This window comes from Salmo salar, chromosome ssa22, assembly GCF_905237065.1.
Source record: "Salmo salar chromosome ssa22, Ssal_v3.1, whole genome shotgun sequence".
Lineage (NCBI taxonomy): Eukaryota > Metazoa > Chordata > Actinopteri > Salmoniformes > Salmonidae > Salmo > Salmo salar.
The window spans coordinates 923,571-949,887 of NC_059463.1; the positions used below are offsets into that span (position 1 = coordinate 923,571).

Consider the following 26,317-nt stretch of genomic DNA (forward strand, 5'->3'; position numbering starts at 1 on the left):
CGTCAAATTAAAGGCACTTCGATATAAAAGTAGTTTTTAACGAAAATGAAATCGTGTCAGTTTGTCACTTTCACGAGGTTGAAGTGATAACATGTTCAACTACTTAAGACATTTGCTCGAATCTAGGTTCTGCGTTTAGCTTTTGAGAAAATGAACAACTAAGGAGGAATGTTTCTCATTGACTTCTCAAACCTCGTTCTGTTTCGCTAGCGTTCCCGGAGTCTCGCGATGTTGCGCCCTGGCTTTAGCGACTGTGACGTAATCTTGTTCACCTCCATATAAGGACATTTAATTCATAGGTCATTTAAATGCATTTGTTTATTAAAATGTCATTGACCCCAACATTTTCCTATCTTTGCAGTTTATACGATGTCTGATCAACTCTGCAGTGCGGTTAAAATGTTATTTTATTTCTTTGTAGAGAGATTAATGGCCTCATTGTGATGTTTTAATCACTTTTAGAGTTTACATTGAATTAAAATAGCCATGTTCTTGTGACGCTTGTAAATCCGAATTTTACTTGCTCCACCCCCACCCAAGTACGAGGCCGATTTTGGGAAATATGTAATTTGGAGCGCGCCCGGTGGTGGTAGCAACCTTCCTATTATAGCTCAATGGCAGAAACACACATCAGCACTCAAACGATACGTGGATTCTCATTGAATAATTGTTTGGCTCGTAGCTGGGTGAAAGCCCATGATGACACACATTTACAAACAAGCTGAAACCGCATAAGAGGACAGATGACTCGACACGAACAGAATCATTTTCATGGGACACAGAGATATGCTTATTTTTGTTTGTATTTGCTGACTAGTGATTGAATCATTGATCACGGACTGCTAGTTAGCTTGTCGCTCGTTAGCAGGTAGATAGTCCGGAATTCCTGGCCAGCTGCATTGCCTAGGTCCTATAGGTATTTGGATTGGCTGTGGTTGTAACTATAGCATACTAGGCTTGGATACAACAATCAGGTCAATTCGACGGATTTTCCATTCTAGCTACATTCAACCATTCCATGTTTACTCGGTGTATCAAATTGGCTGGCTAGTTAACGAGCTAGCTAGCCAACCACACTGAGTCGGACTGGATTATAATATTCCACGTTGCTAGCTGCTGTATTGTTTCCCTCCAGGAATTTGGATGTATTTTACATTGCGTGTTTAATAGAACATTAACAGTACTTAGATATCTTTGGCCCAATCCTTTGAAACTTTACACCGAGATTTCCCTCAACAACTATATTTATAAACGAATTAATTTAAAAGCTACTATAACTAGCTAGTGTTAGTTTTTCGATTTGGAAAATGGATGCGGGTATTGAAAAGGAATGCAGCGCTCTGGGAGGGCTCTTCCAGATCATCATGAACGACATGAAGGTAAGATGCATTTACAATAAATAGCATTCTTAGTAGGTAGAACTCAAATGTGAAAGGGTTATCTGGTGAGAACCATCATTTATCAAGCATGCTATTAACTACGTTAACTAGAATTTGCCAAGTTGTTACGGCTTGTCTTCGTCACTATTTGGGTTGGCAAAATGAATGGTGTGCTTTGTAACAGGCTGGCTAACTATCTTTAGCACCTATGTGAAGCTGGCTACTAACGATTAGCCACAATAGTGGAATTTGCGGTTCGTATTTAAAATAAAAGTTCCTCATTTGAAAGGGAAGTAAACGAATACAAATAGTGGAATAGTGCCATATTTGGAGTAGATAATGTTAAACAAGTTTGTAACGTGATTTAAATTAAACTAAAGACAATTTGGTTAATTTGACAAATCTTAACTCGCACTGTGGATGTATCGCACATATGGATTGTGGCTGAGTGAAATGGGGTGTCAGTCTAAGTGACACCCTTTTAGTTCGGTTTTGAGATTATTTTTTTTTACGATATTAAAAGCTGTAACAGAATAAAACAATTAGTAAAAGTCCCATTATCATAGTGACTGCCCCTTACTGCTTATCACTAAAAAAACGTGTCATGCACTTATTCAGAGCAATTTACAGGAACAATTAGGGTTAATTGCCTTGCTCAAGGGCACCGACTTATTTTTCACCTAGTCTGCTTAGGTATTAAAACCAGTTCGGTTACTGGGACAATACTCTTAACCACTAGGCTACCAGCTGTCGGAAATATACTTTACACGTTTCAATTGTGTATATTGTATTTGTTTTATTTGATTACTTTATTGTTTAATAAGTCATCTCATCTCTATAGAGCTGCTGTCTGACAAAATCACAATTTTAGTAGTTCTTCAAAGTAAGTAAGGCATACTTGTTTAATGACTTCTGAATACCAACTATCAATCATTTCGATCATGTATTTTCAGCTAGAGATGCAGTGGCAAGAAAGTATGTGAACCCTTTGGAATTACCTGGATTTCTGCAAAAATTGGTCATCAAATTTGATCTGATCTTCATCTAGGTCACAACAATAGACAAACATAGTGTGCTTAAATACAATAATGTGTGTTATTAGTTTTTCTTGTCTATATTGAGTACATAATTTGTTATCATCGACAGAACTTGAAGTCATTTAGCCTAACGTTCTCCTGCAAAATGTCTATCTGTCCTCCAATTGAAGCACAACAGAAGTTGGGTGATGCAACAGGACAACGACCCAAAACACACAAGGGAATCAACAACAGAAGAAAATACATCTTCTGGATTCCTGACCTCAACCCGATTTGATTTGCTGAGGCATGACCTCGAGAGCAGTTCACACCAGACATCCCAAGAATATTGCTGGACTGAAACAGTTTTTTTAAAGAAGAATGGTCCAAAATTCCTCCTGACCGTTCTGCAGGTCTGATCCACAACTACAGAAAATGTTTTGTTGCAGTTATTGCTGCCAAAGGAGGGTCAACCAGTTATTAAATCCAAGGGTTCACATCCTTTTCCCACCCTGCACTGTGAATGTTTATACGGTGTGTTCAATTAAGACATGAAAACATATAATTGTTTATTAGTTTAAGCAGACTGTCTATTGTGACTTAGATGATCAGATCAAATTGTATGACCAATTTATGCAGAAATCCAGGTATTTTCAAAGGGTTCACATACTTTTTCTTGCCACTATACCTCATGAAGCAACTTTTCTATCCTTCTCAACAGTCTATTTTAGGTAGCAGGTGTAAAAGAAACAGAATGGACAATTAGGCATGCAATGGATTACGGTCATTGTAGTGAATTACCACATTTTCTACACTAAACTGTAGAATTTTCGCCTGTTAGAAACTACAACTCCCTACTACATCGCACAGTTCATTCTTGATCTGATTTCTCTGTTTGTGTAAACACTTCATAGTGGTGTTCAGTGGGTGTCACTGAATAAAATGATACATTTCATGGATCCACAATCCATAGGTAAGGCTGTACAGTGAGAAATAAGTATGCCCCCCAATGTAATTCTGAAGTCTAATACATCCCCCCCTCCCCCCATGCGATTTCAGCGGATTAAAAAAATGTATTTAACTTATTGTCTTTTGTTGTATTCATAACATTCCCAACTTGTTCCATTATTTGTATCCGTTTCCATCACTTTTGGCGAGGGTCATTTTATTTTGAAGGCAAGCTGCAAATTCCACTAGTGGGGCTAATCGTTATTGTGGCTAGCTTCACATAGGTAAAGTTAGCCAATTTGCTGTTGACCCAACAGGATTTAGTTGGCTAGCTAACCCAAACTGTAATAAATCAAACGGGTCATCCATTCTACCCATCGCCCCTGGTCAGCTGTTCTTCTAACTAGTGAATGTTAGCTGAATTATAAAATCACCCCCTGTATTTGTTGAATTTTATCGTAACACCATTGCATGGTATCCCAGCTTTTCCCAAAAGTGTTCATCATAGGAACTTGTCATTTTAGCAAGTAAACATCCCAACTATTTGCACATGCGACTGAACACAATTGCATGCATGCACATTTGAAATGTCTGCATTTGATTGGTCTTAGACGAGTGGCCTTCCACATTGACAATGTAAACAACACCATTGAGGGGGTTACAGTAGACCTAATGTTTACCTGAAATAACTACTGAAGAATAGCAGTAGTGTGAAGGGAAGACTGTCTTCTCCCAGTTAAAAGGATCCCATCTTTTCTTTGGTCATAATTTTGTGAACAATAATTATATAGCATGTTTGAGAGCTTGGCAGTCGAACATAGACATTTACTCCCTTCAACTAATACATGGCATTGCATAAACAGTGTGCAACTTTAAGGAGTGAGGGCACAGTCTAGAGGGGGAAGCTGTGTGCAGATAGACCTAGGTTTAACGTGAAATAGCCTACTCAATTTACCCCATTAACCTCTATGGGCTAGGTGGGACGCTTGCGTCCCACCTACTCAACAGCCAGTGTAATCCCGTGGCGCGATATTCAAATACCTCAAATGCAAAAACTTCAATTTTTCAAACATATGACTATTTTACACCATTTTAAAGACAAGACTCTCGTTAATAAGAGGGCATTGGTTTTAATCCTAGTATCATGCCCAAGGGCAAGCCTATAGGTTTCGTCTAGGCCTAGCTGCTCGTAAGTAAATATATGTGTTGAATATATGGCCAGATGGTGGGAATACCCCGGTGATATTCTGCCATGCTAGTAATTTGGTGGGTGCTGTTGCCAGATGCTTTATGCCACTCCCCACTTCTACATTTACTCTTGTCTGCTTGCCCGGGGCAAGTAAACACAAGTTTTTGACAAGCAGATTATAGATTTAAGTTGTCCTAATGGACAAGTAAAAAAAAATCACACATCACTATCAAAAAATTAGGATACTCTGCTCATAATCTGAATTGGATCAAAATGTCCTCCAGCAGCAATGTTTTGCTCACTGTCCTCAATCTCTGCAGAGCGCATCGGAGTATAATTATTGTAGGCCTGCATTGCTCATGCCTGTCAATCTTTCAATCATGCAGTCGCAAGATGCATTTTTGAGATCAAAGTGAACCTAGCCGTGTTTGCACATTTGTTGTTGAGAACTGGGCAAATAACTCACTAGCAATAATTGCACATTTTTGGTCAGCAATGAAATGTAATGGTGTGTGCATCACCTGCGTTTGGGCTGTTGCCAGAGGAGAGACATTTGCGCACCAGGTAAAATAAACAGACTAACTAGATAACCAGCCAATATGTTATGTTTTGAATTTACTATCTAGCTAGTTAACAATGTAGCTATTAGCGTGCCTTGATGTCCTAAACTGCATTTTGGCAAATTACCCACATGCAGTTAATACGGTTGTAGTTTGTAAAACCAATGCTGCATACTCCGGTTGTAAAACTGTCTCTCAAGCGCTCAAAATTCTCTGCTATTCAATGCTGGCCTAATTGACAGTTACTTTTCAATTAGGCTAGTCTAAGATAATGTAACTCCAATGCTGTCTCCCCTGAACACTGAATATTTTTACAAATAGATATACATTATATAAACACCATAGCCATTTGATCCCTGGTTCATTGACTGAGGGAATTATTTGATAAATTTTTCCATGGCAAAAATGAAAACACGAGGGGGTGCTAGTGAGCAAGCCATGGGGTAGGTCACGTTTTTTCCGAGCTCCTGCTGAAATTGCATTTATTTAAGACTTTCTTTGCGCTTTGACCCAAAAAGAACTAGGAAACACAGCCTTTGAATGACATGCTTTACTTTGTTAAACTTTTTATTTTTGTTTTAATGCGTAAATGGTGTAATACTTGCAAAAGTTTAAGTTCAGCGGAGTCACTGACAAAAGAGCACACTCGGCCCAAGATGAGGAGCTCAAGTTCTTTAACAAGTGGAAGCAGCGGCTCTTCCCCTCGGCACAGCAAAAAAAATTAACACTGAGCATTTGCAGGCCGAGATTCTTGCTGCCCCAGAGCGGGCATTTCTTCTATGCTCAAGGAGGCGAACTGTTTCCGACATTGAACAAGGCTTGTCAACATGCTCAGACAACACGACTACGCTACAAACCACGGTTAAGAAGCTTGAAACTGATGCATCTAGCCTTAAGGAACAATGCATACATTTACAAGGTTATATGTTATGATCCAATATCAGGATCATGGGGGTAGTTGAGGACCCGGGCTTAAGTTCTACTTCATCGGTCTCAAAGTTATTGAAGGAAGCCTTCAAATTGGATAAAGACGTCCTTGTAGACAGCTCACATCGGGGCTCTCAAGCAAGAAAGCCTGCCGGAAAATCTTGCGTCATTGTGGCTAAACTACACCATCAGGATCGTATTGATATTCTTTGGCATGCAAGAGAATTTGTCCCACTTCGATGCAGCAGAACACATATGTTTATCTTCCCAGAGTATGCCCCCAGTGTTGCTCTTGACCGTGCCGCTTTCAACGATGTCAAAAGTCTGCTCTGGACGGACCTCGGAATGGTGTGGCTTTTCCTGCCCGGCTCCGTATAACACATCTGCACCGAGAAAGAGTTCCAAGACCCCCATAAGGCGATGGCCTTCATAAAGGCAAACATTCTACCGAGATCAGACGAAGTAAATGGCTGTATTTTCACCTATTTGACGATTAGGGTAATGGACAAATGTCTACCACTGCAGACACACTTTTTGTAGATGCTCTATAGCATTGCCAGTGGTATTAGTTGATATTGTTAACGTTAGTGCCTTTAGATCTGGTGAGTCACTTCTCCTTTTGTTTTAACGTTTTATGTTTGTTATTACCATGAAGCTGCTTGTTTCTTTTTAATGATGGTACCCATATCCAGGGTAGATGAAGCACAGTTCTATTATTAGGTTACCTAATTTCTTTAAAGACATTGCTGTTAACTTAGTGGTATTGCTGTAAGGTGATTGATAAAATGTTTTTTACTTTCTTTTAAAACAGCCTAGTTTTGGATTGTGTATATAAGTATTTATGTGCAAGTTGTTTTATATCCTTCACTATTTCAGCAGGGCTCTCTACTCGATAGGTTTAGTGTTCCCCACTACAAGCACATTGTTTGGATATCTTTGCATGGGGATTAGCGGTTACTTTGTTCTATTAGGTGACTCGGCTGGGTTTTCTTTTTCATACCAGACTTGAGTATTGTTTCTTTATTCTGAAACTTTTATTTTTGTTGCTATTTTTGGAAAAATGTTTAATGATCAGTTATTGTAATCTGGCATCTCCTTTTCCCACCTGACTTTATATGGCTAGGCCTAATATCATGAGAGGGACAGCTGGTTGCGCAGTCACTTTTGCTAGCTGGAATGTTAAATCACACAGTGAAATGTAAAAGGGTTCTTTCTCATTTAAATCACCTTTAACCCCTCTTGGGCCCACCCACGGTTCACACTATTCAACAGCCAGTGAAAAATCAGAGCGCCAAATTCAAAACCACAATGTCATAATTCAAGTTCTCAAACATACGACTATTTTACACCATTTTAAAGGTACACGTCTCCTTAATGTAACCATATTGTCCCATTTCAAAAAGGCTTTATGGCGAAAGCATAAAGTTAGATTATGTTAGGACAGTTCCAACACAAGAAAAAGTACACAGCCATTTTCCTAGCAAGGACAGGCGTCACAACCAGAAAACCAGCTAAAATTATGCACTAACCTTTGACGATCTTCATCAGATGACACTCCTAGGACATCATGTTACACAATACATGCATTTTTTGTTCGATCAAGTTCATATTTATATCCATAAACCCCATTTTACATTGGCGCGTGATGTTCAGAAAATATTTTGCCTCCATTACTGCCGGTGATCAGCACAACAATTTACAAAAATACTCACCATAAACGTTGATAAAATATTAAACTGTTATTCAAAGAATTATAGATGAACAACTCCTTTATGCAAACGCTGTGACAGATTTCAAAAAAGCTTCACGAGGAAAGCACACTTTGCAATAAACTGAGTACGGCGCTCAGAAAAATACACTAGGCAATACAGATACCCGCCATTTTGGAGTCATCTAAAATCATAAATAGCATTAGAAATATTCACTTACCTTTGATCTTCATCAGAAGGCACTTCCAGGCATCCCAGGTCCACAATAAATGTTGTTTTGTTCGATAAAGTCCATAATTTATGTCCAACTAGCTCCTTGTTGTTAGTTAGTGCGTTCAGTTAGCTACTCCAAATGTAGGAAGTGCGTGGAAAATGTCGCGACAAAGTCAAAAAAAGTTATATTTACGTTCGTTCAAACATGTCAAACGTTGCATAGCATCAATCTTTAGGGCCTTTTTCACTTAGAACTTCAATAATATTCCAACCGGACGATTGCAATGTCTTGAAAAACGATTTGGAACACAGCTAACTCATGTGAACGCGCGCCAATGAACGCCAGTACTTTCCTGAGTCAACAACTTCCTCTGTTCGCTCTCTGTTCATCATAGACTCCTCAAACAACTTTCGAAAGACTGTTGACATCTAGTGGAAGCCGTAGGAAGTGCAAAATGAACCCTAAGTCACTGTGTTCGATAGGCAATGACTTGAAAGGACTACAAGCACCAGAATTCCCACTTCTTGTTTAGATTTTTCTCAGGTTTTTGCCTGCCATATGAGTTCTGTTATACTCACAGACATCATTCAAACAGTTTTAGAAACTTCAGTGTTTTCTATCCAAATCTACTAATAATATGCATATTCTAGTTCCTGGGCCGGAGTAGTAGGCCGTTTAATTTCGGTACGTTTTTCATCCGGCCGTGAAAATACTGCCCCCTACCCTAGAGAGGTTAAAGTAGATATTGCCTTCAGGAAACACAGCTCCGCATTTTCGACCACTTTCGTTTAAAAGGATGTATCGGTCAATCATTTTAACTAGAGAAGCAGCCATTTTAATTCGTAAAAACATACCATTCGCAATGTCAAGTGTAGAGGCAGACTCAGCAGGCTGTTTCATTATTGTAGTAGGAAGACTGTATAATACACCTGTTATCTTGGCTAATATTTATGCACCAAATTGGGATAAGAGTTCATTCTTAACATGTATTTATTTTCTCGATTACCAAATATGGACACACCACCTGATATGAATTGTGTACTGTCGCCCAATCTGGATCGTATCTCTCCTAAGGTATCATCTTCATCAAAGTATCCACAATTCCATTATTTCTTAAGACATATGACATATCTGATGCGTGGCGTTTCCTCATTCTCACAGCCAGGGTGTATTTATTATTTTTTCTTAACAGTTTATAAGACCTCACGTATAGATTACTTTTTCCTAGTCAATGGATTTCTGCCACTTATCATGGAGTGTGATTTAATAGTCATTTCAGATCATACTCCGCTTAAGATGAAACTGCTTATACCAAATACACAGCCTAATTATGCCCTTGGTGGCACTATTCCTTTTAGATGAAACCTTTGCTTTTATCTCAAATTGAGCTTTTTCTCGAGCTTAATCAAACCCCTGGAATGTCTCCTACAACAGTATGCGAATGAATGAAGGCTTATCTAAGGGGCCAAATTATTTTCTACAGCGCAAGATTAACCTGTCTGGGCCAGTGGGACGCTTGCTTTACAGCAAAAGCAAAACATTAGATTATGTCAGCAGAGTACCCAGCCAGAAATAATCAGACACCCATTTTTCAAGCTAGCATATAATGTCACAAAAAACAAAACCACAGCTAAATGCAGCACTAACCTTTGATCTTCATCAGATGACACACCTAGGACATTGTTATACAATACATGCATGTTTTGTTCAATCAAGTTCATATTTATATAAAAAAAACAGCTTTTTACATTAGCATGTGACGTTCAGAACTAGCAATTTGCTAACAATTTACTAAATTACTCACAATAAACGTTCACAAAAAGCATAACAATTATTTTAAGAATTATAGATACAGAACTCCTCTATGCACTCGATATGTCCGATTTTAAAATAGCTTTTTGGTGAAAGCACATTTTGCAATATTCTAAGTACATAGCCCAGGCATCACGGGCTAGCTATTTAGACACCCGGCAAGTTTAGCACTCACCATAATCATATTTACTATTATAAAAGTTTGATTACCTTTTGTTGTCTTCGTCAGAATGCACTCCCAGGACTGCTACTTCAATAACAAATGTTGGTTTGGTCCAAAATAATCCATCGTTATATCCGAATAGCGGCGTTTTGTTTGTGCGTCCCAGACACTATCCGAATGGTAAAGAAGGGTCGTGCGCATGGCGCAATTCGTGACTAAAAAAATCTAAATATTCCATTACCGTACTTCGAAGCATGTCAACCGCTGTTTAACCTGTTAGGGCTAGGGGGCAGTATTGACACGGCTGGATAAAAAACATACCCGATTTAATCTGGTTACCACTCCTACCCAGTAACTAGAATATGCATATACTTATTACATATGGATAGAAAACACCCTAAAGTTTCTAAAACTGTTTGAATGGTGTCTGTGAGTATAACAGAACTCAAATGGCAGGTCAAAACCTGAGAGATTCCTTTACAGGAAGTGGCCTGTCTGACCATTTCTTGAACTTCTTTTCCATCTCTATCTTTTACTAAGGATCTCTGCTCTAACGTGACACTTCCCACGTCTTCCATAGGCTCTCAGAGCCCGGGAAAAAACAGAATGTCGTCATTCCAGCCCCAGGCTGAAACACATTATCGCCTTTCTCAAGTGGCCGATCAAGGGACTCTGGGCTTATGCGCGTGACCCGACCGCCCCCGCCTTTGTGATTTTTTTCCTCTGTTTGCCGAAAAGGAGATTCCCTGTCGGAATATTATCGCTTTTCTACGAGAAAAATGGCGTAAAAATTGATTTTAAAAAGCGGTTGACATGCTTCGAAGTACGGTAATGGAATATTTAGAGGTTAAAATCCATTTTTATGCCATTTTTCTCGTAAAAAAGCGATAATATTCCGACCGGTAATGTCCATTTAGCTAAACAGAGGAAAGAAAACACAGCTTTCGGTCGACGCGGGCACGAGCCTGAGTCTCACAGTACTGTAACCAGCCACTACCCAAACGCGCTACTTTGTTTCAGCCAGAGCCTGCAAAGCCACGATTCAGCGTTTTGCCGCCTTCTGAGAACCTATGGCAGCCGTAGGAAGTGTCACGGGACAGCTAAGATCCTCACTCTTCAATAAACAGAGACAAGAAGAACGACACCTTGTCAGACAGGCCACTTCCTGCATGAAATCTTCTCAGGTTTTTGCCTGCCATACGAGTTCTGTTATACTCACAGACACCATTCAAACAGTTTTAGAAACTTTAGGGTGTTTTCTATCCAAAGCCAATACTTATATGCATATTCTAGTTACTGGGCAGGAGTAGTAACCAGATTAAATCGGGTACGTTTTTTATCCAGCCGTGAAAATACTGCCCTCTAGCCATAACAGGTTAAACTGATTAATCGTTTAATTGTAATTAACTAGGAGATCAGGGCACCAAGGCAAATATTCAGATTACAAAGTTATAATTTTCCCAATATAACTTTCCTACATTATAACATTATACATTATATTCTATTATAGTATAGGCCGATTATCTTCTGGTTTAAATGGTGTATTTTACCTCGCGTCCAGTCTCATTCCAAACGTCGTAAGTTGTTGTATCTGCACGAACCCATTCTTTACTAAAATCATCCATACATCAATTGTCTTAAAATCATTTATTTACTAAACTAAGTAATTCACAGAAAGTATACAAACAGTAATTATCATCACAAAGAATTGGTAGAGTAATGTGCCCTAGTGGGCTAAAACAGGCATGGCTGGTGTCTTGTTAACAATGGGTCATAAACGGTCAGCTGAGGACACAAAGTTAATTAATATTAACAATTGACATGCTAATCCTTTGCACATGAACGCTCACTCATTTGAGAACAATTACAATCAATATATATTTACACTCAGTGTGTCGTCGGGATCCTTGTTGGAGTGTCGTTCTGTTGGAGAGTTCTCGCTCTCTCGCTCTCAGAATGGATCTTTCAAAGCGACATTCATTAATGTCGTCATAGAATGGATGTTTCGTTGGTCTTCGAGTTCAATGATATAATTTACTTAGCTGCAGACTAATAATTAATATCAAAGACTTGTTCTTATTGTCGGTATCGATAGTCTAAAAGTTAACCACGTGGTATAGAATTGGATGGTCAAACCTACTCGCAATGGAGTGGAGGCCGGGTCTGAAGAAAGTAGATCAGGGTATAGTTTTATAGTGAACATGTCACATGACGCCTGGTCCTGTCTGTGTCCCTGGGGGCGTGCCGATGACTGAGTTAAGCTTGGTACAGAAATATAATTCTATCACATTAACATCAGTACATAGCATCTCAATGTATTACAAATAGCTTTATCCTTATTAATACATTCTATACAACCATGTGGATGCAAGTCTCATCGCTGAGGCTATTATATAAACAGTTTTATGGTAATATGGCTATATTGTCTCTTCTGAGTATCACAAAATTGTACCAAGCGGACCAGTTCGTAGCTGGATTCTTCACCAATCTTTCATACCTTTTCCAGAACACAAATGTCGCTTGGCTCCCCAATTCTGTGAGTTGGAAGAATTTCCTGTCTCTCTATGGGCCATGTGGCAAGAGATTCTCCTGGCATTTTACAACTCCTTCACACAGGGACTGGGTGGGGGAAGGTAGGTTGGGGGATGGTGCAAGGGGGAGGGGGTCAACTGTCCTCCCTGTACTCAGAGGCCAACGTCATGACACTGCCCATACCATAACCCCACGGCCACCATGGGGCACTCTGTTCACAACGTTGACATCAGCAAACCGCTCGCCCACACAACACCATACATGTGGTCTGCTGTTGTGAGGTTTGTTGGACGTACTGACAAATTCTCTAAAATGACGCTGGAGGTGGGATATGGTAGAGAAATTAACATTCAATTCTCTGGCCACCGCTCTGGTGGACATTCCTGCAGTCAGCATGCTAATTGCACGCTCTCTCAACTTGAGACTGTGACGTTGTGTGACAGAACTGCACATTTTAGTGGCATTTTATTGTTCCCAGCAAGAGGTTTACCTGTGTAATGATCATGCTGTTCAATCAGCTTCTTGATATGCCACACCTGTCAGGGGCGGCAGGGTAGCTTAGTGGTTAGAGCGTTGGGCTAGTAACCGAAAGTTTGCAAGTTTGAATCCCCGAGCTGACAAGGTACAAATCTGTCGTTCTGCCCCTGAACAAGGCAGTTAACCCACTGTTCCTAGGCCGTCATTGAAAATAAATAAGAATTTATTCTTAACTGACTTGCCTAGTTCAATAAAGGGGAGAAAAAAAAGGGGATGGATTATCTTGGCAAAAAAGAAATGCTCACTAACAGGGATGTCAATAAATTTGTGCACAATTTCAAATATGCTTTTTCTATGTATGGAACATTTCTGGGATCTTTTCGTTCAGCTTATGAAACACTTTACATGTTGAAATTTTTGTACAGTATAAATTGAAAATGTATTGTTATTGTTTTCCAGCTGGCTAGCATGAGGCAGCTCAGTCTTCAGAGGCAATTATTTAGCTGGAATCTGTGCAGTTTCTTACTTTCACTAGAGTAACACTGTTTTTCCATTAAAAAAAAAGTTTGTCTTTCTGGTGCTCCTAAATTGTGTGCTGCTTACATTTTTTAATGTTATTTTTCCTCAAATTTAAGAAATAAGCTTCCGGCGTGTCTTCTGTAGGTCTGTTTTTAAGCGTAGTCAATACAGATGTTATTTTTATTCCAGCTATTATAATAAATATCAACAGATATATCTGCCGGTGAATATTTCCACTCTAAAATCGGAATCAGTATTGGATCCAAAAATTCCTTATCGTTCAGGCTCTACTAACATTTGCTGCATAAACACATTAATTTTCCATTTTAAATAAAAAATCTGTTGCTGATGAAGCTCATGAGTTGGAGCTGACGTGTGAGTGTGTAAATTATGTATAGGCATCTACCAGATTATGGGGGGGGGGGGGCAATGTTTCCTGTTTTTTTTTTTTTTTGTCCCCCCCGCTTTGGTTATGAAATGACCATCACCCACTAATTGTCATTTTTGCAGATTAAGTGTTTGAGCCAGTAATGTATCAACATTTTATAAATTAGCTATGACATAACCAGTAGCGGACTTACCATTAGGTAAGAAGAGGCAAATGCCTCAGGACTCACACCAACAAGGGGCCTTGTGAGCTGGGCATAATTTACAAAAATAATACTACTTATCATAAATGTATCTACCCCCCCCCCATGCTGCTCAAGGCCCCCCCCCGTCCACTGTGCCTGCGTTGAGTACACATTGTTGACAAAGGCATCCAAAAAACGTAATTAATCCATACAGCCGAATACTATTTCTTAAGAGATCATTTATTTTCATATTAATATAATCCAAGTTTTCCTCATAATAGTAGAAAAACGACTGTCATTAATCATCCATAGCCTGGTTCAAAATAATGGTCCATTCCACCCTGACAGAGTTAGTGTTCATTGTTTTCCACTCAACATGATTGTAAAAGTGACTTTCATTGGAAATAAGCTGCAGTAATCAGGTGCTTTCAGTGGGGCAGAGAAAATAAAGATTTAGTTGAACAAAAATGACCTATTTACTTTCACTACAGTTGAGGTCGAAAGTTTACATTCACTTAGGTTGGAGTCATTAACTCGTTTTTCAACCACTCCACAAATTTCTTGTTAACAAACTATAGTTTTGGCAAGTCGGTTAGGACATCTACTTTGTGCATGACACAAGTAATTTTTCCAACAATTGTTTAGACAGATTATTTCACTTAATTCACTGTATCACAATTCCAGTGGGTCAGAAGTGTATATACATTAAGTTGACTGTGCCTTTAAACAGCTAGGGAAATTCCAGAAAATTATGTCATGGCTTTTGAAGCTTCTGATAGGCTAATTGACATTTGAGTCAATTGGAGGTGTACCTGTGGATGTATTTCAAGGCCTACCTTCAAACCCAGTGCCTCTTTGCTTGACATCAATTGTAGAAATCCACAAGTCTGGTTCATCCTTGGGAGCAATTTCCAAACACCGGAAGGTAACACATTCATCTGTACAAACAATAGTACGCAAGTATAAACACCATGGGACCACGCAGCCGTCATATGGCTCAGCAAGGGGACACATTCTGTCAACTAGAGATGAATGTACTTTGGTGCAAAAAGTGCAAATCAATCCTAGAACAACAGCAAAGGACCTTGTTAAAATGCTGGAGGAAACGGGTACAAAAGTATCTATATCCACAGTAAAACGAGTCCTAAATTGACATAACCTGAAAGGTCGCTCAGCAAGGAAGAAGCCACTGCTTCAAAACCGCCATTAAAAAGCCAGACTACGTTTTGCAACTGTACATGGGGACCAAGATTGTACTTTTCTCGAAGTGTCTTCTGGTCTGATGAAGAAAAATAGAACTGTTTGGCCATAATGACCATCGTCATGTTTGGTGCAGGAGGGACTGGTGCACTTCACAAAATAGATTTACATATTTAGATTCCCCCCCCCCCCCCTTAAAAGATTTAGATGCACTATTGTAAAGTGGTTGTTCCACTGGATATCATAAGGTGAATGCACCAATGTGTAAGTCGCTCTGGATAAGAGCGTCTGCTAAATGACTTAAATGTAATGTAAATGTAAATGGCGTCATGAGGAAGGAAGTTTGTGGATATATTGAAGCAACATCTCAAGACGTCAGTCAGGAAGTTAAAGCTTGGTCGCAAATGGGTCTTCCAAATGGACAATGACCCCAAGCATACTTCCAAAGTTGTGGCAAAATGGCTTAAGGACAACAAAGTCAAGGTATTGGAGTGGCCATCACAAAGCCCTGACCTCAACATTTTCTATATTTGGGCAGAACTGAAAAAGCGTGTGTGAGCAAGGAGGCCTACAAACCTTACTCAGTTACACCAGCTCTGTCAGAAGGAATGGGCCAAATTTCACCCAACCTATTGTGGGAATCTTGTGGAAGGCTACCCGACACGTTTGGCCCAAGTTAAATAATTTAAAGGCAATGCTACCAACTACTAATTGACTATGTAAACGTCTGACCCGCTGGGAATGTAATGAAAGAAATAAAAGCTGAAATAAATTCTCTACTATTATTCTGACATTTCACATTCTTAAAATAAAATGGTGATCCTAACTGACCTAAGACGGGGAATCTTTTACTACGATTAAATGTCAGGAATTGTGAAAGCCGAATACATTTAAGTTAAGGTGTATGTAAACTTCTGACTTCAACTGTAGGTGTCAAGCGTTCCACAGGGATGGAATACAGTAGTTGACTGCTCAAGCCTCCCTGACCCACTCCTTTTCCCAGTAACTGTCAATCTTCCCCACATCCAATTAAAAATGACAGTAAATATGATTGATTTCAATAATCTAAGCAATTCTAATCTCATAGAATGCTATGGTTGTTACTAACATTACATGTTTGTTCTATTGAGTCAATTTACTACCGTCCAAGTTAAGTAACCACCCGTTGTGTGTCTGTTTGCTTTGCAGGCTTGTTATCCAGCCTGGGAGGACTTTGTAACCAAAGGAGTTAAGCTGCAATCCCAGCTAAGGTAAGAGCTAACCCTGTCCTCTGCAACCCCTCTCAGTGAATGTCCATTTATTAGCTAAAAGGATCTGTATGCATGTGTCAAATAAAAAGACAACAGAATAGGATTCGAATTCCCCAACTTCTTCTTCTTCTTCTTAGGCCTATATTATTTAGTCAGGACTGATGAACACACATACCCAATTAATTTGAGCATTCGCCATAAACAAGTGTGTAAACAGCAGAGATGGGACCAAGTCACAATTTAGCAAGTCTTAAAACCTCTGTTCTCCGTCCCGTATGCGGGATCAACATCCAGCGTAAAATAATTTTGCCATATTCATAACTGAACCTATAGAAAAATGATTTATTTTTTTTCAAATATAGGACTATTTTATATCATTTTATAGATACACCTCTCCTGAATCGAACCAGGTCGTCCGATTTCAAAAAGGCTTTACAGCAAAAGCAAAACATTAGATAATGTTAGAGGAGTATATCGTCAAAGTATTCACATGGCCAATTTCCGACCAACCACATGCATCACAAATAACCAAAAAACAGCTTAATGCAGCACTAACCTTTGACAATCTTCATCAGATGACACTCCTAGGACATCATGTTACACAATACATGTATGTTTTGTTCGGTCAAGTTAATATTTATATCCAAAAACAGCATTTTACATTGGCGCGTGATGTTCAGAAAATGATTAGTCTCAAACTTCCGGTGAATGACCAGAATGTGCATATTCATTTACAGAAATACTAATCATAAACGTTGACAAAATATATAACAATTATTTAAAGAATTATAGATTTACTACCTCTTAATGCAACCGCTGTGTCAGATTTCAAAATAACTTTACGGAGAAAGCACATTGTTCAATATTCTGAGTACATAGCTCAACCATCATTGCAAGCTATACAGTTAGCCGTCAAAACTCTAAAATACCTTTGCTGATCTTTGGCGGAATGCACTCAGAACGACTCCCACTTCCACAAGAAATGTTCATTTGTTTGATAAAGTCCATAACTTATGTCCAAATACCTCCGTTTTGTTGGCACGTCCAGAACACTATTCCAAAAGGCACGAGACGGGGGCGCAAATCAATAGACGAAAAGCTCAAAAGTTCCATTACCGTTTGTAGAAACATGTCAAACTGTTTCCAATCAAACCTTAGGGTGTTTTTAACATAAACAATCGATAATATTCCAACCGGACAATAGCGTATTCGTTACAGAAGAAAAAATAAATATGCTATCCATGCGTGAACGCGCATGAAGTAACTACATGACCTCAGACAGTACACTGCTTGAACCGGCTGTTATTCGGTCAAAATTCACCATAGAAGACTCAAACAACTTTGTAAAGACTGTTGACATCTAGTGGAAGCCTTAGGAAGTGCAAGTTGACTCCACAGACACTGTAGTTTCAATAGAAAATGGTCTGAAAGACTACAAGTGTCAGATCTTCCACTTCCTGGTTGGATTCTTCTCAGGTTTTTGCCTGCCATATGAGTTCTGTTATACTCAGACATCATTCAAACAGTTTTAGAAACTTCAGAGTGTTTTCTATCCAAATCTACTAATAATATGCAAATATTTGACTCTGGGCCCGAGTAGTAGGCCGTTTAATTTGGGTAAGTTTTTCATCCGGCTGTGAAAATTCTGCCCCCTATAGCGAAGTGGTTAAAGGCACAGTCAACTTAATGTATGTAAACTTCTGACCCACTGGAATTGTGATACAGTGAAATAATCTATCTGTAAACAATTGTTAGGAAAAATTACTTTTGTCATGCACAAAGTAGATGTCCTAACCGACTTGCCAAAACTATAGTTTGTTAACAAGAAATTTGTGGAGTGGTTGAAAGATTTGTTTTAATGACGCCAACCTAAGTGTATGTAAACTTCTGACTTCAACTGTGCTTTTTGCAAATATAAAATAATTGTACAGTATTTAAAATGATACTGTTGGTATTTCAAAATACCCCAGTATACTGCCCAAGCCTACCCACTAGGGGAACACATCTCAGTTCAATGTCATGAATTTCTAAATCCAGAAAAGGGAAATAAGAAAATATAGTAGGTCTAGGACATAGGAAAACCCCTACATGACTAAGTGTGATTTTTGAGTCTTGTGATCAAAACACTCACTGTCTCCCCAGCAGTGACTGACTTTGTTTGACTCTGTGATTTAGAAAAAATATGCTTAAAAATGTTAGCTGGAATGATTGTAATCAGTATGCTCACGCAAACAGAGTAAACTGATTTCAAGCCTAATGATGCAATAACATATTCTTATCTGAAACCTGTCTAGGGTTTTATCTAATGCTGGTTTTATTGTGGTTAAAGTAGTTTAAATGGAATGTTTCTCCATTACATGTTTTGTTTTATCTTTCAGGGCAACCATCATCGTCACAAGCTCTTTCCTGGATGCCTTTCAGAAGGTGGCAGATATGGCGACTGGAACAAGAGGTAAAGGCAGAGATGTGTATCTGTGTTCATCGCTTCTTTAAGCCACAGTAGATGACATAGACAATTCTAGTTTGTGAAAGGGGAGTCAACTGTTGTCATGTGGCATGAATTGTTCTTTCAATATGGTGCTGAGTAGGTCAGTCGAATTTTATTTATTTTTTAATATATTTTTTTTGCGCTATGGTGCTTTAATAAGCTACTACTGAGTAAGTATTTGTCTGCGGTTCTGTGTACATCTAAGTACAACGGGGCTGTCGGATGAGCAACAGAGGATGGTCCCACTCACTGGCCTACACTTAAAACTGAGAACACCCATAGGGCAGGAGATCTGAGGACTGCTTGGAATTTTTGTGTGTGTGCGTTTGTTTTTGGCTCATGTGCTTTCAGTTAAGAACATGGTTCTGAAGCACAATACAGTATCAGTGTAGGCTACCCGTTGTGATACTGTGACCAAACTCCCCCCTTTCTCCCTAGCGATCAAGTGACACAATCCATTATTAATGAATTTATCATTGCTGTTATACAACATGTGCAGAGGCCCCCCCTCCCACATTTCACCATTGTTCTCTATGGACGGGGCCCAGGGATGCAAACTCGTAACCTTTCGCCGATATTCACCATTTTGATCTCAAAATAGGTCATCCACGTGAATCGTGGAAGGTGAGGGAGGGGGGGGGGGTTGGTGAGGGAGGGAGAGTTTCATGTAGGCCTGGTGTGTTTTTCCTTTACTGAAACAATGGAAACACAGATCATTATGTATTTCATATTCCTCCTGCCCAATCACAGGTTGGCCTTTGGATAAGCGGAAACCAACAAAAATTCAGTAGCCTTTTCTATTATACAGTAATAAACGTGAAGTTAAATTCAATGTGTTGTATTGAGTACAGGTGTGAATACCGGGGACAGGTTTTTGTGCAGCACACGTGCAGAATATATAGAAAACAGAAGCAGGTGTCCTGGGATGGGGGAAACCCTGTGGTATCGTGATACTTGGTATCTTTCCTTAGTGGTATCACATCGTTAGTGACATTTTTGAGCCAACACAACTGATAGGCTCTAACGCATTAAGGAAAGAAATTCCACAAATTAACTTTTAACAAGGCATTCCAGGTGAGAGAATTCCAAGAGTGTGCAAAGTTGTCATCAAGGTAAAGGGTGACTACTTTTAAGAATCAAACGTATTTATATAGCTCTTCTTACATCAGCTGATATCTCAAAGTGCTGTACAGAAACCCAGCCTAAAACCCCAAACAGCAAGCAATGGAAGTGTAGAAGCACGGTGGCTAGGAAAAACTCCCTAGAAAGGCCAAAACCTAGGAAGAAACCTAGAGGAACCAGGCTGAGGGGTGGCCAGTCATCTTCTGGCTGTGCCGGGTGGAGATTATAACAGCACATGGCCAAGATGTTCAAATGTTCATAAATGACCAGCATGGTCAAATAATAATAATCATAATAGTTGTCGAGGGTGTAACAAGTCAGTAACACAAGAGTAAGTGTCAGTTGGCTTTTTCATAGCTGATCTTTGAGAGTATCTCTACCGCTCCTGCTGTCTCTAGAGAGTTTAAAACAGCAGGTCTGGGACAGGTAGCACGTCTGGTGAACAGATCAGGGTTCCAGCAGGTCTGGGACAGCAGGTCTGGGACAGGTAGAACGTCCGGTGAACAGGTCAGGGTTCCATAGGCAGAACAGTTGGAACTGGAGCAGCAGCACGGCCAGGTGAACTGGGGACAGCAAGGAGTCATCAGGCCAGGTAGTCCTGAGGCATGGTCCTAGGGCTCAGGTCCTCCGAGAGAGAGAATTAGAGAGAGCATATTTAAATTCACACAGGACACCGGAAAAGACAAGAGAAATACTCCACATGTGACAGACTGACCCTAGCCCCCCGACACATAAACTACTGCAGCATAAATACTGGAGGCTGAGACAGGAGGGGTCAGGAGACACTGTGGCCTAAAATCTAAAATATATTTTGATATAACACTTTTTTTGGTTACTAAAGGACTCCATATGTGTTTCATAGTTCTGATGTCTTCACTATTATTCTACGATGTAAAAATAAAGAAAAACCCTTGAATGAGTAGGTGTGTCTGAACTTTTGACTGGTAATGTGTATATACTTTTTATTTTATTTTTATATACATTTTCTTTCCAACTGTTAGGTTCTTATTTTTCGGAGTAAATGACTCACGGACACTAGAGAAGCTTAACCAAGTTTAATTCTTCCCAAAGGTTCTGTACAGCTGTAATCAGACAGCAAAACATTTCTCACTTCAGTTATATACATCCTACTTAACACACTCCCTCTCTCCAATCCTTACAGTTTATGGCTCTACAGGAAGCTAATAAAGAGGGTACCAGGATACCAAACCTTTATTACTGCCTTAAGAGAATCTGTCCTGACCTCAACCCCCTCCATCTAATCCACAGATGTCCATTGGGTTTTTCTTCAGAGAACCATTAACTTCTGACATAACCCAGTCTCTTTCATTTCCTATCTCAATTATCAAAGTTTAGCCGATTCCAACACAACTCTAAATATCATATCAGTGACTTTTGGCTCCCTAAAATCTGTATCCGACCCATCCTATATCGGTTGGGGTCTACTACTGACTCTACTCAATCAACCGATATTGATCCTGCCTGACAAACGTAATAAAAGTGCAGTCGACTTTGGTATTTTGGACACAGTAATTGCAGAATCCCCTCAGATAACTATCTCACACATGATATGTGAGAGAAACCTTGATGCAACATTTAATTTCTTGAGGATAAGTGAATCAGTGCAGTCTCACTCCTAAGCATTTTTGAAGACAACTTCAGATTGAATAAGCGTTTCAAAGTTATACCACACAAACACCTGTGTTGTAATTTGTTGCCTCAAATAAATTAAACCTCTCACTTAGCCAATCTCTGATTTACATAATTTTCATAGTAAATTTCCATGTGACCCAGTTCAGTGTGTTCCCTTCATCTGTAAAGGTCTTCCCTCTGGGCAGAATGCCAGTCAGCACGAAGGCCATTATTCATGTGTCTGTTACACAGCATGACAAACAGTGTGACGCCGAGACATACTTTATAACGCAACACTTTGATTTACCATGGAAATGCCTTTATCCGTAGGGCGGTGCACAATTGGCCCAGCGTCGTCCGGGTTAGGGATTGGCCGGGGTAAGCAGTCATTGTCAATAAGAATTTGTTCTTAAACTGACTTGCCTAGTTAAATAAAAAAAATCACTGGGCTGTTCTATAAAGAGAAAGCACTGCTCCTGTCACTTCCATGTTTCATGCACAATGGAAATCAAATGATTCAGGGATAGCACGGTTAAATTGAGTTCGGTATTTATGTAGATGCCTGCATAAAAGGTAACACAAAGTCACATGTAAAACTGTAACACAGGTAATGCTATGTGACAGTGTCTGGTATTGGTGGAGTCAGTTTTTAGTATGCTTTTGTATTATTCTAAAGAGAGGGGTAGCTTATTTAGTGTTATGCGCTCGGTGGAAGCAGCACATTCCAAAGTGGGCCAGTCTAAGTGTGGGTGGGTGGAAGGGGAGAGTGGGGTGTCTTGTTGATGCACCTGTTTGGGGAGAGACTGGCCTGGCAGCTGACCCCTTCCCCACTTGCATCCCACTCAGCTGTATAATGGAGGGGGGGGCACCACAGATTATCTTCTCTGAGAGGAGAGCCAGCTGTCCCCTCTGCCACAGCAGACACCACTGGACACTTTCCAGACTGGGTTTGAGTCGCTGTGTGTGCACGCAAGTGTGTTTATGTGCTGGTCGTGCTTGTGCGTGGGGACCAACAAAGCCTCACCTTCAGCTCTGACCCACTCCCCTAACCAAATGTGCTGGAGCATGGTCTGACTGTTTTGCTATACTAAGAAATCCATACCCCGCAAGGCTGACCTTTTTTGTTGTCTGAAATGTTATATTCAGTACCAGTTTGGACTCAATTTTCTACATTTTAGAATAATAGTGAAGACATCAAAACTATGAAATAACACACATGGAGTCCTGTAGTAACCAAAAAAGTGTTAACCTGTTAGGGCTAGGGGGCAGTATTGACACGGCTGGATAAAAAACGTACCCGATTTAATCTGGTTACTACTCCTGCCCAGTAACTAGAATATGCATATAATTATTGGCTTTGGATAGAAAACACCCTAAAGTTTCTAAAACTGTTTGAATGGTGTCTGTGAGTATAACAGAACTCAAATGGCAGGCCAAAACCTGAGAAGATTTCAAGCAGGAAGTGGCCTGTCTGAGAAGTAGTTTCATCTTGGCTCTTTTTATTGAAGACTCAGGATCTGTGCAATAACGTGACACTTCCTACGTCTTCCATAGGGTCTCAGAGCCCGGGAAAACGTTGAACGATATCGAGGCAGGCTCTGGCTGAAACACTTTATCGCTTTTGGCAAGTGGCCACTCAGAGTACTATGGGCTTAGGGGCGTGCCCGCTTCGACCGAATGGTCTCTTTTCCTTTGTCTGTTTATCTAAACGCAGATTCCCGGTCGGAATATTATGGCTATTTTTATGAGAAAAATTGCATAAAAATTGATTTTAACCTCTATGGGACCGGCGGGACGAATTCGTCCCACCTACGTAACATCCACTGCCAGCCTGTGGCGCGATTTTCAAAATCTTCAAAATCCTATTACTTCAATTTCTCAAACATATGACTATTTTACAGCCATTTAAAGATAAGACTCTCGTTAATCTAACCACACTGTCCGATTTCAAAAAGGCTTTACAACGAAAGCAAAACATTAGATTATGTCAGCAGAGTACCAAGCCAGAAATAATCAGACACCCATTTTTCAAGCCAGCATATAATGTCACCAAAACCCAGAAGACAGCTAAATGCAGCACTCACCTTTGATGATCTTCATCAGATGACAACCCTAGGACATTATGTTATACAATACATGCATGTTTTGTTCAATCAAGTTCATATTTATATCAAAAACCAGCTTTTTACATTAGCATGTGACGTTCAGAACTAGCATACCCCCCGCAAACTTACGGGGAATTCGCTAACATTTTACTAAATTACTCACGATAAACGTTCACAAAAAGCATAACAATTATTTTAAGAATTATAGATACAGACCTCCTCTATGCACTCGATATGTCCGATTTTAAAATAGCTTTTGGTGAAAGCACATTTTGCAATATTCTAAGTATATAGCCCAGGCATCACGGGCTCGCTATTTAGACACCCGGCAAGTTTAGCACTCACCATAATCATATTTACTATTATAAAAATGTCATTACCTTTTGTTGTCTTCGTCAGAATGCACACCCAGGACGTCTACTTCAATAACAAATGTTGGTTTGGTCCAAAATAATCCATCGTTATATCCGAATAGCGGCGTTTTGTTCGTGCGTTCCAGACACTATCCGAAATAGTAAAGAAGTGTCGCGCGCTTGGCGCAATTCCTGACAATAAAATTCAAAGTATTCAATTGCCGTACGTCGAAGCATGTCAACCGCTGTTTAAAATCAATTTTTACGTCATTTTTCTCGTAGAAAAGCGATAAAATTCCGGCAAACAGAGGAAAAAATCCCAAAGGCGGGGGCGGTCGGGGTCACGCGCATAAGCTAGTGTCTCTTGATGGGCCACTTGAGAAAGGCGATAATGTGTTTCAGCCTGGGGCTGGAATGACGACATTCTCTTTTTTCCCGGGCTATGAGAGCCTATGGACGACGTGGGAAGTGTCACGTTAGAGCAGAGATCCTTAGTAAATGATAGAGATGGCAAAGAAGTTCCAGAAATGGTCAGACAGGCCACTTCCTGTAAAGGAATCTCTCAGGTTTTGACCTGCCATTTGAGTTCTGTTATACTCACAGACACCATTCAAACAGTTTTAGAAAATTTAGGGTGTTTTCTATCCATATGTAATAAGTATATGCATATTCTAGTTACTGAGTAGGAGTGGTAACCAGATTAAATCGGGTATGTTTTTTATCCAGCCGTGTCAATGCTGCCCCCTAGCCCTAACAGGTTAAACAGCGGTTGACATGCTTCGAATTTAGTAAATTCACCGGCAGTGTTCGGTGGGAATGCTAGTCACATGCTAGTCACATGCTAATGTAAAAAGCTGGTTTTTGATATAAATATGAACTTGATTGAACAAAACATGCATGTATTGTATAACATAATGTCCTAGGGTTGTCATCTGATGAAGATCATCAAAGGTTAGTGCTACATTTAGCTGTGGTTTGGGTTTATGTGACATTATATGCTAGCTTGAAAAATGGGTGTCTGATTATTTCTGGCTCGGTACTCTGCTGACATAATCTAATGTTTTGCTTTCGTTGTAAAGCCTTTTTGAAATCGGACAGTGTAGTTAGATTAACGAGAGTCTTATCTTTAAAATGGTGTAAAATAGTCATATTTTTGAAAAATTTAAGTAATATCATATCTAAGGTATTTGAATAACGCGCCACAGGATTCAACTGGCTGTTGAGTAGGTGGGACGCAAGCGTCCCACCTAGCCCATAGAGGTTAAATAAATCAATATATATTTTAGATTTTAGTAGCCACCCTTTGCCTTGATGACTGCTTTGCACACTCTTGGCATTCTTTCAACCAGCTTCACCTGGAATAATTTTCCAACAGTCTTGAATAAGTTCCCACATGCTGAGCACTTGCTGGCTGCTTTGCCTTCACTCTGCGGTCCAACTCATCCCAAACCATCTCAATTGGGTTGAGGTTGGGGGATTGAGGCCAGGTCATCTGATGCAGCACTCCATCAATCTTCTTCTTGGTCAAATAGCCCTTACACAACCTGGAGGTGTGTTGGGTCATTGTCCTGTTGAAAAACAATGATAGTCCCACTAAGCAGAAACCAGATGGGATGGTGTATTGCTGCAGAATGCTGTGGTAGCCATGCTGGTTAAGTGTGCCTTGAATTCTAAATCAATCACAGACAGTGTCACCAGCAAAGCACCCCCACACATTAACACCACCTCCTCCATGCTTCACGTTGGGAACCACACATGCGGAGATCATCCGTTCACCTACTCGGGTATCACAAAGACAATTTGGAGTCTTCTTATTGGTGTCCTTTTAGTAGTGGTTTCTTTGAAAAATCAGGCCTTCATGGTCAAATTGCTGCAATCATTCTCCTCTGAACAGTTGATTTTGAGATGTCTGTTACTTGAAATTTGAAGCATTTATTTGGGCTGCAATTACTGAGGCTGGTAACTCTAGTGAAATTATCCTCTGTAGCAGACTGGGTCTTCCTTTCCTGTGGTATTCCTCCTGAGAGCCAGTTTCATCATAGCGCTTGATGGTTTTTTCGACTGCACTTGAAGAAACTTTCAAATTTCTTAATGTTCCGTATTGAATGACCTTCATGTCTTAAAGTAGTTATGGACTGTCGTTTCTCTTT

At 39.8% G+C, this 26,317-nt stretch overlaps 1 protein-coding gene across 3 annotated transcripts in view; it reads left to right on the forward strand.

Moving 5' to 3' along the window:
* Nucleotides 1-332: 332 nt before the first annotated feature.
* The window catches only part of LOC106582629 (protein MTSS 2), a 156,306-nt gene continuing 130,321 nt past the window's right edge, over nucleotides 333-26,317 (forward strand). Inside the window, exons 1-3 of one of the 3 annotated variants that reach the window (XM_014165855.2) lie at nucleotides 333-1,379; nucleotides 16,406-16,467; nucleotides 18,846-18,919. In XM_014165855.2, the coding sequence (XP_014021330.1) occupies nucleotides 1,308-1,379; nucleotides 16,406-16,467; nucleotides 18,846-18,919 (208 nt within the window). In that variant the 5' untranslated portion in view covers nucleotides 333-1,307. The remainder of the gene's footprint in view (nucleotides 1,380-16,405; nucleotides 16,468-18,845; nucleotides 18,920-26,317) is intronic. The other 2 variants (XM_014165857.2, XM_014165856.2) reach the window with 2 other exon arrangements.